At 31.6% G+C, this 15,193-nt stretch overlaps 1 protein-coding gene and 1 pseudogene across 3 annotated transcripts; both read left to right on the top strand.

The window, feature by feature from the left end:
* The first annotated feature begins 3,580 nt into the window (after nt 1-3,580).
* LOC114402122 lies at nt 3,581-7,677 on the top strand (annotated as a pseudogene). Its single transcript, XR_003664389.1, has 2 exons — nt 3,581-4,715; nt 6,939-7,677. The product of XR_003664389.1 is annotated as a 2-hydroxyisoflavanone dehydratase-like (transcript).
* A 2,902-nt stretch (nt 7,678-10,579) lies between these two features.
* Nucleotides 10,580-13,531, top strand: LOC114403211 (RAN GTPase-activating protein 2-like). 2 transcript variants are annotated; one of them, XM_028366021.1, is made up of 2 exons: nt 10,580-10,819; nt 11,702-13,531. In XM_028366021.1, the coding sequence occupies exon 2, from the start codon at nt 11,713-11,715 to the stop codon at nt 13,309-13,311; it is 1,599 nt and encodes a 532-aa protein (XP_028221822.1). In that variant the 5' UTR covers nt 10,580-10,819; nt 11,702-11,712; the 3' UTR covers nt 13,312-13,531. The 2 variants fall into 2 exon arrangements, with proteins under 2 accessions (XP_028221822.1, XP_028221821.1); XM_028366020.1 differs by having other exon boundaries at nt 11,693-13,531.
* Nucleotides 13,532-15,193: the final 1,662 nt, after the last annotated feature.

Here is a 15,193-nt window from a genome sequence, read left to right as displayed (position 1 = left end):
CGCAACCATGGCTCTGTTTATGCTTGTGGAAAAACTGGAAAGTTGGCATATTTAATTCCTTAATTTGTATTACTATCCAAAAAAGACAAATACTATTGTATTAGGCAACTTTTTTTTTTTCTTTCTCACTCTCAAGATAAACAAAACATTAAAATGTACTTTTATCATTACTCTCTTTTTACCTAAATTCTTTTTTTTTTTATATTCTCTCTTTTTATTTTATTTTTCGAATCAAACCAAGCATTCGCTACTTCATGTTAGCTTAAAAGTATTGCATTACCACTTAGTGTCTTATAATGAAAAGAAATAAAAAGGAAGTAAATTGAAATGAAAGAGTTTTGAATTAAAATATGATATAAAAGCATAGAACTCACATTATTTTACTGTTTTTCTTTTCTTTTCTTTTCCTTTTTTACTTATTTTCTCTACAAACGAATACACCCTCGATTAATAGACAACTTATGTTGACCAATATATTCTTCTTTCTTTAATTTCTATTTTTATATTGATTATCATTGCCTTCACAGTAGCAAAAGCATATTTATTTTTCAGTAGACAGGTATTAGGAGAAAAACCTTTTTTAAAATAGTTTAATTTCTATATACTATCAGTACTGTATAAATTTTATATTTTTAACTAATTTAAAGTTATAATAAATCTGACTTTTAAGAAGATTATTATTAAATTCAAAAAAAATTATTATATATAATAAATTATATTGGATGATTATACAATATTTTTTACAGTCACTGTATCAACTATTTTCAAATTAATCAATCACTAAAGTAAAGATTGTTTACTAGATATCGAAATTTTTTAAACATGAATTTTGATATCGAAATCTAAATAAAGTATTTAATAGATCGTTTAAATAAAGAGGAAGAAGATAGAAAATAGAGTAATAAGATGTTTGTTTAAAAAGAGAAAAAAAATTAGCATTAGATAGGAGGAGAAGGTTTCTCTCTTTTTCCTTTTTGTTTAATTACTTAAAAATACATATTTTTATAACCAAAAAAAAATAAAAACAAATAACTTTATGTTAAAAATAATTGAGCAAAGAGTTTGATTCTTTAGATTAAAATTATTATTTTTAACTAGTACAAATATTTTTTATAACTTATATTTGACAAAATAATATTTTTTATTTCTATTTTTTTCTAACTATTTCACTTATCCACTGATACCACGAGACATGTTGGTTGAGCTTTTTCCTTTTTGTAAAAAATTATTGTCTTCTCGTTATTATTTTTAACTCTTCTCTCACTTTAACAACTAGGATTCTATATCATATTATCATATAGTAATACTCAAACCAAAGCAGCTGCTGCTGTTGAGTACTTTGTCATTCCTGTCCAAACTTTGAAACTCTGTAAACGCTGGCATAGTGCACCACAAATTTCAAATTTGTTACAAAATGGCAACTTCGACCTACCTCATGTTGTAATGGAAAGCAAGGCTATAGAACGCTGATTCTAACTTTCTAAGTTGTAATATTAGGTATGAAATAAAGTGTTTTTCTTTTTATATCAAAGAATCAAAATGAAATAAAGTATCAAGTATAGGAATTGGACTTTTAGTTTAATCACAAAGGAATGTTTTCTCTATTTCATCAAATCTATACTATCGACAACCTTTTGCTTTAAAGTTTTGATCATACTATGCTATCATAACAAGCTTCCTAAGAGATTTAAGAGGGTTTACTCCTAATTATTTAGTAATATCGAAAAAAATTAATTTTTAAATTCCATTTATGTCTGTAATATCAATTTATTTTTATTCTATTAATATACATTTAAATTTATAGTTCAAAAATATTTTATAAGTTATAAAAAATCTAATGTATATTTTAATATATATATATATATATATATATATATATATATTCAATTTTGTAATAATTACATTGTATTTAATAATAAATCCTAATATATATAAATTCATATAAATAGCCACGCATTTTTAAAAACATGTATAACATTTATTAAATTTAATAAATATATTAGTTTAAGAAGCATAATAATTATATACTATAAATAAAATTTACTTCTCAATAACATTTATTATACTCTAGGTGGTGACCGAGTGGTACAAGGCATGATCTCGGATTTGTCAGGTCACAGGTTCAAATCCATACTTATCAATAATTAATTTTAACTGTCAATAAATATTATTTTTATTAAATAATAAATAAGTCATTGTTAAGTATAAAAATTAAGATATAACTTATTACATATATCTATCAATTAATTAATATTATATTAATATATATTCAAACCTTTGTATCTTCAAATAGGAGCGATTGACAATTGAATCCAAATTTTTCTTATATTTTATAAACTAATTCCTTTTACAGCTATAAAATAATTCTTTTAAACAATAATAAAAAAAATAGTTTTTAATGTATATTATATGTGTATTAAATCTAATATGCAAACAATTATCAAGGACAAAAATCAACAAACAAGTTATTATATATTTCAATTTTTTATTTTAAAATCAGTTTTATCAAATAGTTATTTTAAACATTAAAAGATAGTAAAAAAACTGTATATTAAAATATATATTACATTCATTAAATTTGATAAATATATTGTATTTAAAAATGTCACATTTAATATATTATAGGTAGAAATAAGAAGGAAGGAAAACAAATATATGAGAAATAAGAAGTGGAGTGTAAAACACGAAAAGACAAAGAGAGAAATAAAAAGTTATAGCTCTCAAAAAAAAAAAAAAATCCTGTAAAACTGCTAAAAAATGAAATGAATAGTAGGAAGTTGCATCTTTGACAATTTGTTGTGACTTTTTTCCGAGTGGTTAAATTATTCGTTTAGCCACAATTTCATGTGTTACATAGATTTAAACCGTAAAAAAAACATACAACAATCAATTTAAATTCAGGATAATTGATTTTCACATGTCGTAATATTTTTTTTTATATTTCTTTTTCTATTTCCCACTTACCTTTTTCTTCTCCATTGCTATTAAACCAAATACCCCTAAAATCCACTTACCTTTCATTCACCCACTTTTTCTATTTCTTGGATCCATGTATCCTATTTTTCCCCTCTTACCAAACTCATCATAAATATATTACATTATTAAATATTATATATGTAGTCAAATTTTTAAGGATATAAAAAATTTAATAAAAATTAAATCTATATTTTTATCATTAAATTTTTAATCTATTAAAACATATAAATTGCATTTTTTTAAAATTTAAGGAATAAAGAGTCTGATTTGTTTTTTTAGGACTAGCATATATGTCAGATTTGAACTCAAGGACATTTTGAGTGTATGAAATTCTCGTTTCGAGCTATAAGATGATTTAGGATGTTGACAAATAAAAACTTTAATAAATATGTATTCTCAATGTAAAATTCACATTATTATACATAACAAACTAATAATAATTTTTTTTTATATTGTCAATATACATCTATTATTTATTTATAGATACATTACGTTTAATAAATATCATATTATATTACAAGAAAAATTGATCGTGGAAAAATATTGAATAATATATTCATTAAACATAATAAAATTATTAAATATAAAGATTCTATTCAAGGAGCTTAAATGGATCTTCCAATCATTCTCTTAAAAAGTTAACCCCTCTCCTCCCTGAAGAAAAAAACCAAGTCCTCTGTTCGTGTTCCTCGTTTCACATGGCTTCCCCAAACCCAAAAGAGATCGTTGCAGAGATTCCTACCTATATCAGAGTCTTCAGCGACGGCACCGTGGAAAGGCCAAGAGAAACACCCTTTGTGCCACCCTCAATTGATGACCCTCAAACCGGAGTCTCATCCAAAGACATCGTCATCTCACAAAACCCCTTAGTCTCTGCTCGAATTTACCTTCCAAAACTTACCACAATAAATCAAGTTCCCATCTTGGTCTTCTTTCACGGTGGTGGCTTCTTCTTCGAATCCGCTTTCTCCCAACTCTACCACCACCACTTCAACACCTTCGTTTCCCAAACAAATTGCATAGTAGTCTCCGTGGAGTACAGGCTCGCCCCGGAGCACCCTCTCCCCGCATGTTACCTCGATTGTTGGGAAGCTCTCAAATGGGTCGCATCCCATTCCAGCGAAAATAGCCCCATCAACGCAGAACAGTGGTTAATTAGCCACGGCAATTTCCAAAGAGTTTTCATTGGAGGTGACAGTGCAGGTGGCAACATCGTTCACAACATTGCCATGCGTGCTGGAACTGAGCCTTTACCTTGTGGTGTTAAGTTACTAGGAGCTATTTTCGCCCACCCTTACTTCTGCAGCTCATACCCAATTGGGTCAGAACCTGTTACAGGGCATGAACAGAGTTTACCCTATGTGGTTTGGGATTTTGTTTACCCTTCTGTACCCGGTGGCATTGATAACCCTATGGTCAACCCAGTGGCTCCTGGGGCGCCTAGTTTGGCTGAATTGGGGTGTTCCAAGATTATTGTGTGTGTGGCTAGCGAGGATAAACTAAGGGATAGAGGGGTTTGGTACTATGAAGCTGTGAAGAAGAGTGGGTGGAAAGGGGATCTGGAGTTGTTTGAGGAGAATGGTGAGGATCATGTTTATCATATCTTCCATCCGGAATCTGAGAATGCCACGAAGTTGATCAAACGCTTGGGTTTGTTTCTGAATGAGTAGAATAAATGTCTTTGCTTGATTTCTCCTGTTGTGTTGTGTGAGAATATGAATAACAACAACCATGGAATGGTTCCTCTGTGATCTGAAATTCTGAATATTGTGATTTTGTGTTCCTTGTTCTCTTCCTCTGTTCCAGTTTTTGTTACTGTTTGGGTTTTACTTTCCTATATGATGTAAAATTTACACATGGAATAACGTGGAAAAAGTAGGTGGTGCGGTGATGCGAAGCATTTTGGGTATGTTTTTTTTACACCTACACATCTTACGCTGTCAAAAAAGTAGGAAAACATCGACAATGAATGACTAAAATATGATTACGACTAATTAATGGCTTGGCTCCTTTTATCCCTTGTCAAAAAGTTAGTTCACATGGTGGGCGAGTTAAAAAATTCTCTACTTATCTTGTAGCTAGTGAGGTTGGAATGCTGTTGCCCATATTGTGAGTTTGTTTATTTGGGGAAAATTTTTCAGAATGTACAAAAAATAGATGATTTCTCCATTCTCAAATCAAATCTCAACATAGGTTCACCTTTCCTGATCACAACGATATTCATGAAGGATATCATTAGTGTAGTCACAGTATCAGAAAACATGTAAAATTGTTACTATATATATACATTTGACCTTTTGTTTTCTTAGATGATTTTTGAGTTGATCTTCAACTGTGATCCATGACAAGTTTGATCACAATCGTGTCTAGAAGTCCCTCAGCTGTGTGCTGGCTCTCTGGTCTTGAATTGGTTATGTGAAATTACCAAGGCGCAACAAACTGTGGTCACTCTGGGTCTCAACATTAATTTCTTTCTTAACTAGGAAGCTCTTTCATAGGAATGCTGCAATTTCTGCTGTTAGTTAGCAATGGTGAATTAGTTAGGTATGGGATTGTGTAACTGTAGGAGTTACCCATTCTGTTACAACAAATTCTTACTTAATCTGTGTTATAAATAAAATTACAGTGTAATACTGATACAATTTTTGTATAATGAATTTTCTTGATGATAAGAGTTTTCTCTTTCTCTGGTGATAGCTTTCCAAGTTTCCTTCTCTTTGGGTCAATCCCTAGTTCCATTTTCCAATGGAGGTCTGATTCCAGATTTTCATTTTTTGTGCATCGATCTTTCTGCAATAAGCTTAAGGCCTTGAAGTGAAGAAAACTGAAAATTACAATGGGTAGCTTTTACGGTGAACGTCCTTCAATCAAGAATTTTTTCTCATGTGCAATCCGTTTGACATCCTCCTTGGTTCTTTGTTGCATCATTCTATTTATTTCTGTGATGCAGAACAAGCTAGTACTTATTTAGATTTCACTTGAGAATCTCAAAACCATAATTTATGCAACAACAATAACAACGCCTTATCCTACTGGGTGGGACAAACTTCTGTCCAAACCATAATTTTGAACTTTATAGATTCATACACTGTTGATAACAGGTTTTAAATGAGATTAGTTTGTAGATTATAAAGTATAAACTTATTGACAGAAAATATTTTGTCAGTGTCGCTATTTAGAAGTACTTGGTAGTTTAGATTATAGCAGAACAGAGATACGATACAATGCATATGCTTGCCAACTTAATTTCTATGCATGTGTTGTCTCTCGACTCTCATTGGATCTATAAAAGAATGCGGTTTTAAAGATCCTTTTATCATAGATGGCAAAATAAAGAAGAAAGCAACAAGTAGATGCAGTGCAACTACAAATATCTAAAGGCGATGTTTGCTTATAATTTCATTTTGCTTATGAACTTTATATCCATAATCAACTATCAAAACAATTTATTTTTAACAATTAATTTAAACAAACACTAATCCGTAGCCTGTAGGTCTATTTCTTAATGTAATGAAATGCCAAAGGTTGGGTCACGCCATGTGAAGTAAAGATGTGAAGCCGCCTGCACTTTGGGGACTTTGATGGAGTAGGAAATACATAGGAATGCATCTAAATTAACTTACCCTCAACTTTCCCGTTGGATACGGTTAAGAAAAGTATCTAATTACTGCACTTAGGTATATGATGTTTACTTATATAATTAGACAAATGTTAATGCTGATGCAGTTCATAAACTTTGTTTACGCTGTTAATACTTTAATGACAGTTAGCAAGATCCTTATTATTCATACTTTTTTTAACAAGTCAACCCAATTCAAAAGGTCAGCTAATTCAATTCTATAAGACCCTCCTTATTCGGGGGGAAAGTATGGGTTAGGTAGTGTGGCACCACGAGGAAGGAATCACCCAAGTTTGGTCCTTGACCATATGTGAAGTTATCATCAGCTGCTCCAATTTGACTCGTATTCATGTCATCATCTGCATTATTAAATTCCCACAGGCTCGCCCCAGAGAACCCTCTTCCCGCAGCATATGAAGATAGCTGGGAAGCTCTCAAATGGGTAACTTCCCATTCCAACAACAACACCATCACCAACGCTGAATAGTGGTTGATAAAGCACGGTGATTTCAACAGGTTTTACATCGGGGGTGACACTGCAGGCGCCAATATTGCACACAATGCAGTTCTTCGCGCGGGTGTTGAGAGTGAGAGTGTGAGTTTACTTGGGGGTGTGGAAATAACGGGTGCGGTTCTTGCTTTTCCGTTGTTCTGGAGTTCAGAACCGGTTTTATCCGAACCGGTCGAGGGGTTTGAAGAGAGTTCAGCCATGCAAGTTTGGAAATTTGTGTACCCTGATGCGCCAGGTGGCATTGATAACCCTTTGGCTTCTGGGGCGCCTAGCTTGGCCTCTCTTGGGTGCCACAAGGTGTTGATTTTTGTGGCGGGGAAGGATGATCTTAGGGACAGAGGGATTTGGTACTGTGATGCTGTTAAGGAGAGTGGGTGGGAAGGGGGTGGAACTGCTTCTAGTGGAGGGAGAGGAACATTGCTTTCAGATCTACCATCCTCAAACTGAGAATTCTAAGGGTGTGATCAGTCGCATAGCTGCTTTCCTTGTTTGAACACCAACTTCCTTCCTTTTTAATAATGTTCGTGAGGAATTTTGGTGGAAAAACATTTGCTAGTGGGAATAAATGGGAGAAGGGGTGTTATGTTATGTTATGCCCAATTTTACTTTTCCCTTTCTTTTTAATGAATGGGACTAATTTCTGGATCAAATGTTTCGAAAGTATTGACATATGCTTTTTATATATTTATCATATCCATTCTAACTCATTTTCAAAGGTCTTTTTACCACTGAGTGAAATTTGTCTTAATCTCGTTAAACTAGAGTATGACTTAGATAAATTGTAACTAACAAAATTAATGCAATTTATATTTGAATTAAAGTTTAAAAAGTATTTTTGTGAATTTTAATGTACAATAACGAATTTTAATATACTAAATGATGAAGAAAAAAATCATTTTTTTAAAGTGGGAGTACTTTTGATTTTTTTCAACTTTTATCAAACATCCACTCAAACTACAATTTGCACAAGAAAAAAAAAACATTTTTTATACAATTTTTGGAGTTTCAGATTCAATTCCTGGGTTGGGCCTGATGGCCCGTTTTCTATAATCTCTTGTACTGATCCTCCGGTTGGTTTCTATAGTTCAATAAGCAGTTACTTTATGTACTTCCAATTACTCTTTTAAGCTTTCAGAACATCTAATCCGGTATATAAAATTACATTTCAGAAAGATTTTTTTGAAATATAATTTTATATTCCAGATTAGGTGCAGGAAACAATCAGGAAGATGCAAGAAGTAATTACCAGTAGTTGTGTAGTTATTTATGTAGTGAGTTGGTCTTGGTTTCATTTTCGTTTAACAGGAAAAAAATAGTACAAATTATAATAAGAAAACACATTATTTATCAAATAAAGTCAGGAGTAAATGAAACGTTGAGAACGGATACTAGATAAGAGTAGGATGAGAACAGACATGGGCTACCGTGCTGTTTTTTTTTTTTTTTTTTTGTCTACATATGCACAGAAATCAATCATAGTTATAGAAACAAAATTATTTGAATAATGTAAAAACCAGAAATTGATAATCCAGGCAAGCTTCAGTAAAAATATAACAGGATATACGGGGTCAGTCTGGTTTGTTTAACCTAACCCATTTTGGTTTGAGCATAAATAAATCAGATTAGGCTAACTCACTGGTTAAATTAAGAGGAGTATTAGTAATACTTTCTTTTAAGCAGTAAAAAAAACACTTTCTTTAATATTATTATTTTTATTGACTGAAATATATTGAAAATTAATAATTTTAGTAAGCCTCACTTTAAAATTAAGAAAAAAAATACATAAAATGTGAAATTTATTAAAATTTGTGATTTTTAATAAATTTGAACCAGAGAGTGTTAAAAAAAAGTGAGGTTTGCTATTATCCTCATGAATGAATCATGTTTTTGTTTTGTTTACATCTAACCTGCTTAACTGGTAGGCTAATGAATTGGTCTGTGTTTAATAGTAAAAACGTATAATTTTTTGAAATATTGTATGACAATTAAAAGAATACATAAAGATAGGAATAGTTATCTTTTGAAATTCAATTATTTATAAAAATATATTAATTAGTAGAACTCTTAATAAATAAAATAAATGTTATATATGAATCATATATATATATATAGTTATTTTTTAAATATATATTTTTTAAATTAGAGAGCAATTTTTAATTAATTAAATGTTATGAAAATTTATATAATATATCATATTAATAAGTTTTAATAAACAAGAACTGAGTCTAATAAAAAAGAATAATATCTAAAAATGTGATTAATTAAAGTTCACATTTTTTGTGAAAAGAGATATTCACATTTAAGATGAAATTCCATCTTAGTGACTAGTTGATCTGAGTTTAAAGTCTAAAATAATCTTTTTGCAATAATATATATATATATATATATATATATATATAAGTGAAAAAGCCTTAAACAAAATGGGGGCTTGTTATGGCTAGAATGAGGGTGAGCTTTGAGGCAACAATAAAATTGCACCTTGGGGAGGTCATCAACTTGGATATGGAAGTAAACTTTTCCTAACAAAATGGCTTCCACAAAGAAAATATATAAGATAACAATAATTGTGATGATAAAAATGACGACGATAGATATCATAAAAAATATTTTATAATTGAATTTTAATTTTAATTATTTATTATTTTTAATTTTAATCTAATGATTATTATTAGTTATTTTTACCTTTTCACATAAATAATTATTCTCCCAAGAATCATTCTTAATTTCTGTTTTTTTCTTACTCTCTATCTATCTATTTGCCTGTTTATCTAACTATAAAAAATAAACCAGATCATATGTGTGCATATTTAAAGGTATTGCAAACGAATATGACACCCCTACTCTTTTATCTAACCTTCAACTGCCACGAGTGTTCATCGCAAAAACTCTTTTCTTGCATCTCTCTCTCTTCCCCACTCATCCTCCTCATGTCCTTGATGGTAGAGCTGTTGAGCTGCCCAAGGGGGAAAGTTGTTGAGTTGCACACCAATGGCGAAGTGGAAAAGCATTCGCAACGGGGAGACGCCCTAGGGGTTTAGGAAAAAGCTCAAAAGATCCAACTCATAACTTTAAACATACTCAACGTGTTAGGAATTAAACAAAGAAAATTTAAAGTGAAAGGACCAAATAATAAATATAAAAACTTAAACAAACTAGTCCAAATGACCTATTAAAAACCAAGAGATTGAGTATAAGTTAATAATGTACTGAAATTAAGATCAAGTGTTCAGATGTTATCAACTTTGATTCTTAAAAAAAATATTTTTTAATCAGACTTTATTTAATTTTAAATTAAATTTCAAATTAATTAATATCTTTTTTTTATCCGATGAACCGGAGATAAGATAAAAAAAAAAAAAAAATGACCTGCTATAATCGGTTGTTGAAGGTGATTTACCATAAATCACTGAGTAGACTGTTAATCCACGCTGTATAAAAAAAAATGAAAAAGCTTAAAAAAAAAAGGGGGCCTTTAGGGTTGTCACTATAATGATCACCAATGGCATGCGGCATGCGACTTTCAAAAACAACACTTTTGTTGTTGTGCTATCAAATTTGATCCTTTTCGTTGGCATCATTAACGTTTTCCCTCCTCACTCTCTCTCCTCCTCTAAAATCACTATACGGTTGTACCATTCAAATTAAAGATTGTCCGAACTGCAGAGTAAACTGCAGTATAGTGCTAATAATCCTCAGATCAACGAAAAAAAGAGGTACCCTTTTCCCTTTTCTCATTTGTAGGGTTTTTGTTTCTCACTTTGCAGTTTGTCAAACTTGTCTCTCTTTATTTCCGTTTGACCTGTTCCCAGTTTCTTCCGCTTTATCCAAAGGTTTTTAAATTCGTGTTTAAAGTTTGTATCGTTGCGTAGTGTTAGATCTGTTGCATTTCGAGCTTAAAGCTAAGATTTTTATTTGGATGGGTTTGATTTGTGGGTGAACCAAACTAAATTGATTGTGGGTTATTTATTACTGTCTACGGTTTTGTGAGTGTTCTCTTCTCTTCCGTGGAAACAACGTCGTACGTACATTATGGTATGTTTTGCCACGTTTCCTTTATAAACTCCCTAACCCTTTTCATTTTTCATCATGCTTTCAAGTTTTGATTAGTTTCATTAACATGATATGATTGAAATGGAAAGAAAACATGTCCTACTTTATTATTGCAATCAATGTTGCGTATATATGATATTTGTTATAGCAATTATTTCTTGGAGGGGATTTCTTTTGCTTCTGCTCCTAATCTCCTATTAACTAACCTGTTTTGCAAAACATATTTTTTTTATCCATTCAAAACTCATATTTGTGTTATCCTGAACAGTCAGAGTGTGGGACCTTCAATAATGATGACATTAACTGGTGACTTAACTAGTATATCTCTTCACTTGCATTTTCAGTTTGACATCTTCAGTGTGTAAGGGCTTGAAAAATGTTTTACTCTGTCTCTGAAAATGGCTGATACCATATTGAAGATATGCATCTATGAATGACATTGCCTTACAATTGTTTTCTCTAACAAGTCTGCATGAACTATTTTTTACTCTTGTTATGTATCCCAACATATTCCATTTATATAATTGCACTTGCAGTTCTTGTAGGTTTCATTGTCATGGAGCTGAATTCACAGAAGAGACCATTTTCAATCAAATTATGGCCTCCTAGTCAGAACACTAGGCAGACCCTTGTGGAGAGGATGACCAACAATCTGACTACTAAATCTCTTTTCACACAGAAGTATGGAACTTTGGACAAGGAAGAGGCTGAAGAGAATGCAAAGAGGATTGAGGATGTGGCTTTTGCTACTGCGAATCTACACTATGAGAAAGAGCCAGATGGTGATGGAGGTTCTGCAGTCCAGCTTTATGCCAAAGAATGTAGTAAGCTCCTCCTAGATGTTCTTAAAAGAGGACCTAGTAAAAAGGATGATGAAGTGGTGACATCTGTTAATACCACTTCATCTCTTGAATATGTTTTTGATATATCTAAAGGGCAAAGGGCCTTCATTGAAGCAGATGAGACAGAGCAACTTTTAAGTCCGTTAAAGGAGCCAGGAAATTCTTACACCAAAATATGCTTTAGCAACAGGAGCTTTGGGTTAGGAGCAGCGCAAATTGCTGAGCCCATTCTAACTTCCATCAAGGACCAGTTGAAAGAAGTAGATCTATCAGATTTTATTGCTGGAAGATCAGAAGCAGAAGCTCTTGATGTCATGAAGATATTCTCAACTGCCCTAGAAGGAAGTGTCTTGAGGTCTTTAAACCTCTCTGACAATGCATTGGGTGAAAAAGGTGTTAGAGCATTTGGAGCACTTTTGAAATCGCAGAAATGCTTGGAGGAGCTTTATCTGATGAACGATGGAATCTCAAAGGAAGCTGCTCTAGCAGTTTGTGAGTTGATTCCTTTCACAGAGAAACTCAAAGTTCTTCATTTTCATAATAATATGACTGGAGATGAAGGGGCACTAGCTATAGCCGAGGTTGTAAAGCGTTCTCCTTTGTTGGAGGATTTTCGCTGTTCCTCCACAAGGATAGGCTCTGAAGGTGGAGTTGCCTTGTCTGATGCTTTAGGGAATTGTGCCCATCTGAAGAAGCTTGATTTGCGAGACAACATGTTAGGTGTGGAGGGTGGGGTTTCTCTGAGTAAAGCTCTTACCAAGCAAGCAGAGCTAAGAGAGGTATACCTAAGCTACCTGAACTTGGAAGACGATGGTGCAATTGCTATTGTTGATGCTCTTACGGAAGCAGCTCCTCACCTTGAAGTTTTGGAGATGAGCGGAAATGATATTACAGCTGATGCTGCTCCTGCAATAGCAGCCTGCCTAGCAGCAAAGCAGTTTCTCACTAAGTTGAACCTCTCTGAGAATGAACTCAAGGATGAAGGGGCCAACCTGATAACTAAGGCCATTGAAGGCCATGTCCAATTAAAGGAAATTGATCTAAGTGCCAACCAAATAAGCAGGGCTGGGGCTCAACAACTGGCTGTGACTGTGGTGCAAAAGGCTGATTTCAAACTTCTGAATATTAATGGGAACTTCATTTCTGATGAAGGCATTGATGAGTTGAAGGATATATTTAAAAAATCTCCAGACATGCTCGGTCCATTAGACGAAAATGACCCTGATGGAATAGACAATGATGAAGAATCTGATGAAGAAGGTGGTGCAGATGAACTCGAATCCAAAATGAAGAACCTTGTAGTTGATGATTGACTGAAGCAGTTGCAGTCTTCTTTCATGTTCTGCTGCGCAAGTAACTCTCGTGACAGTAGAGGGTTTTTAGACCATTTTATTCGTAGTAGTTTATGTAACTATTAAGACGCATCAATTTGACAGCAGTCAATTATTGAGGGGACATAAAATGTCTGCAATATTTATCGAAATGTTGTTTTCGATGTTTCCTTTCAAAGTTCCATTTCACTTGGCTAGATTATATTATTTTCAATTGCATCCCCGCAGTCATTAGCGTAATGACACCTTTTGATGAGATATTCTACTAGCTGTCTACTGGAGCTAATGGATCTTTCCCTTTTTGAACATAAGTGATTAATTAATTCACTATCACGTAAATACGGGCTTAAATTTGTCGTCTAATGTTAATGGTTTTCATATTCTTAACGTGAGAACTTATTGAATGTCTAGAAAATACCCACATGCTGATAATGGTCCTTATGGTCTTCTCGAACGATGATTTTTAATTAATAAGCCTTCTCTAATCATCACTACATGTCTCACATCTTGGTTTTCCTTTTCAGTTTGACTGTTTTCTAAATATGGTTGTGAAAGTTTACAAAATTTGGAAGTATAACTTTATATTGCTATTATTAACATTATTATCGTGAGTTGTCATTGGCAACCTTAGGTTGAAAGATGAATAATCAATTCTGGTATTGCTTACTGTTTTAAAAGAAATGCTCTAACGCACATTTTAATATTTTATTATTAGGTGAAATTTCAGGTTACTACCATTAATAGAAAATAGAGTCGAGTTTTTTCAATGAGATGAACCCTACACTTGTAATAAAGAATATTAAGTAGAGTATTAGATGTTTTATAGCATTTCACCTCACTTAAATGTTTTCACTCTTTCGTTATTTAATTTCTATTGATTATTCAACTGAAAAATGTTGTAAAACGATTTTGCTGTCATATTCACCTGGTTTATAACTTCATTTTTTTTTGGAAGAAACACTTGTTTATAACTTAAAGGAACTTAAATACATCTTTTTAAATGTTGAGTTACTTTTTTTTTTTGTAAAACGATTATATACATCTAATATAAAATTTATTTTCTGACAAAAACTTGTCGCTTTAAAAACAAAAACAAAAAAAGAAAGAAAAACTTGTCCCCGTAACCTTTGCAGTTAATGCATGGGATAGAAAAATTAATCATAAGAAATAAAGTAAAATCATGTTAATGAAGAGGAAAAATATGAATGACTAAAAACCAATAGTTTTTGCTGAAGTTGAATATTATTTTTTGAAAAGGATATTTTTAAACCCTATTTAGGAATAATAAAATAATAAAGCACTTTTTTTTCGGGGGATGAATAATTTTTTAAATCAAGGAGTGTTTATCTATAACTTGTAATTATGACAATAAATTATGAGTTTGCAAATATGATGATAAACGAATATATGACAATGCGATTTTTTTAATCAATTAGATGAAATTTTATTAATTTTTGTAATTAAATATTGGATAAACTATAATACCTTCCTCTTAATTTTAAACATTACACACCATTCCTTTAAGAAATGAAATTTGTTACTCTACAATTTATTTCAATCTATATAAATCTCTTAATCATTGTGAACTAACTGTAATCGAGCCTTATAGAAGAAAATTTTCCTTTCTATGCAACTTCTAACATTAGTGGCAGTTATTTTTAAACACTATATTGTTAATTTTAAGAAATTAGACAATGAAATAATGTTTTAATTTCTATGCATCATGAAAATTTGAATCATTTTTTCTAAATGTGAAGCAAAACCAAATACACCTTAACATACATGATAATTTGTAATTTAATGACAGTTGCATAGACTATTTTCTCAAGAAAAAATAGTGTAATTTAAACATCTAACAAGAAAA

Source organism: Glycine soja, chromosome 20 (assembly GCF_004193775.1).
Source record: "Glycine soja cultivar W05 chromosome 20, ASM419377v2, whole genome shotgun sequence".
Lineage (NCBI taxonomy): Eukaryota > Viridiplantae > Streptophyta > Magnoliopsida > Fabales > Fabaceae > Glycine > Glycine soja.
This window is presented reverse-complemented; position numbering and strand designations above follow the sequence as displayed.

What these genes read in the sequence shown, in the direction of transcription:
- LOC114403211 (XM_028366021.1), top strand. Translation starts at nt 11,713, where the DNA reads ATGGAGCTGAATTCACAGAAGAGACCATTTTCAATCAAATTATGGCCT.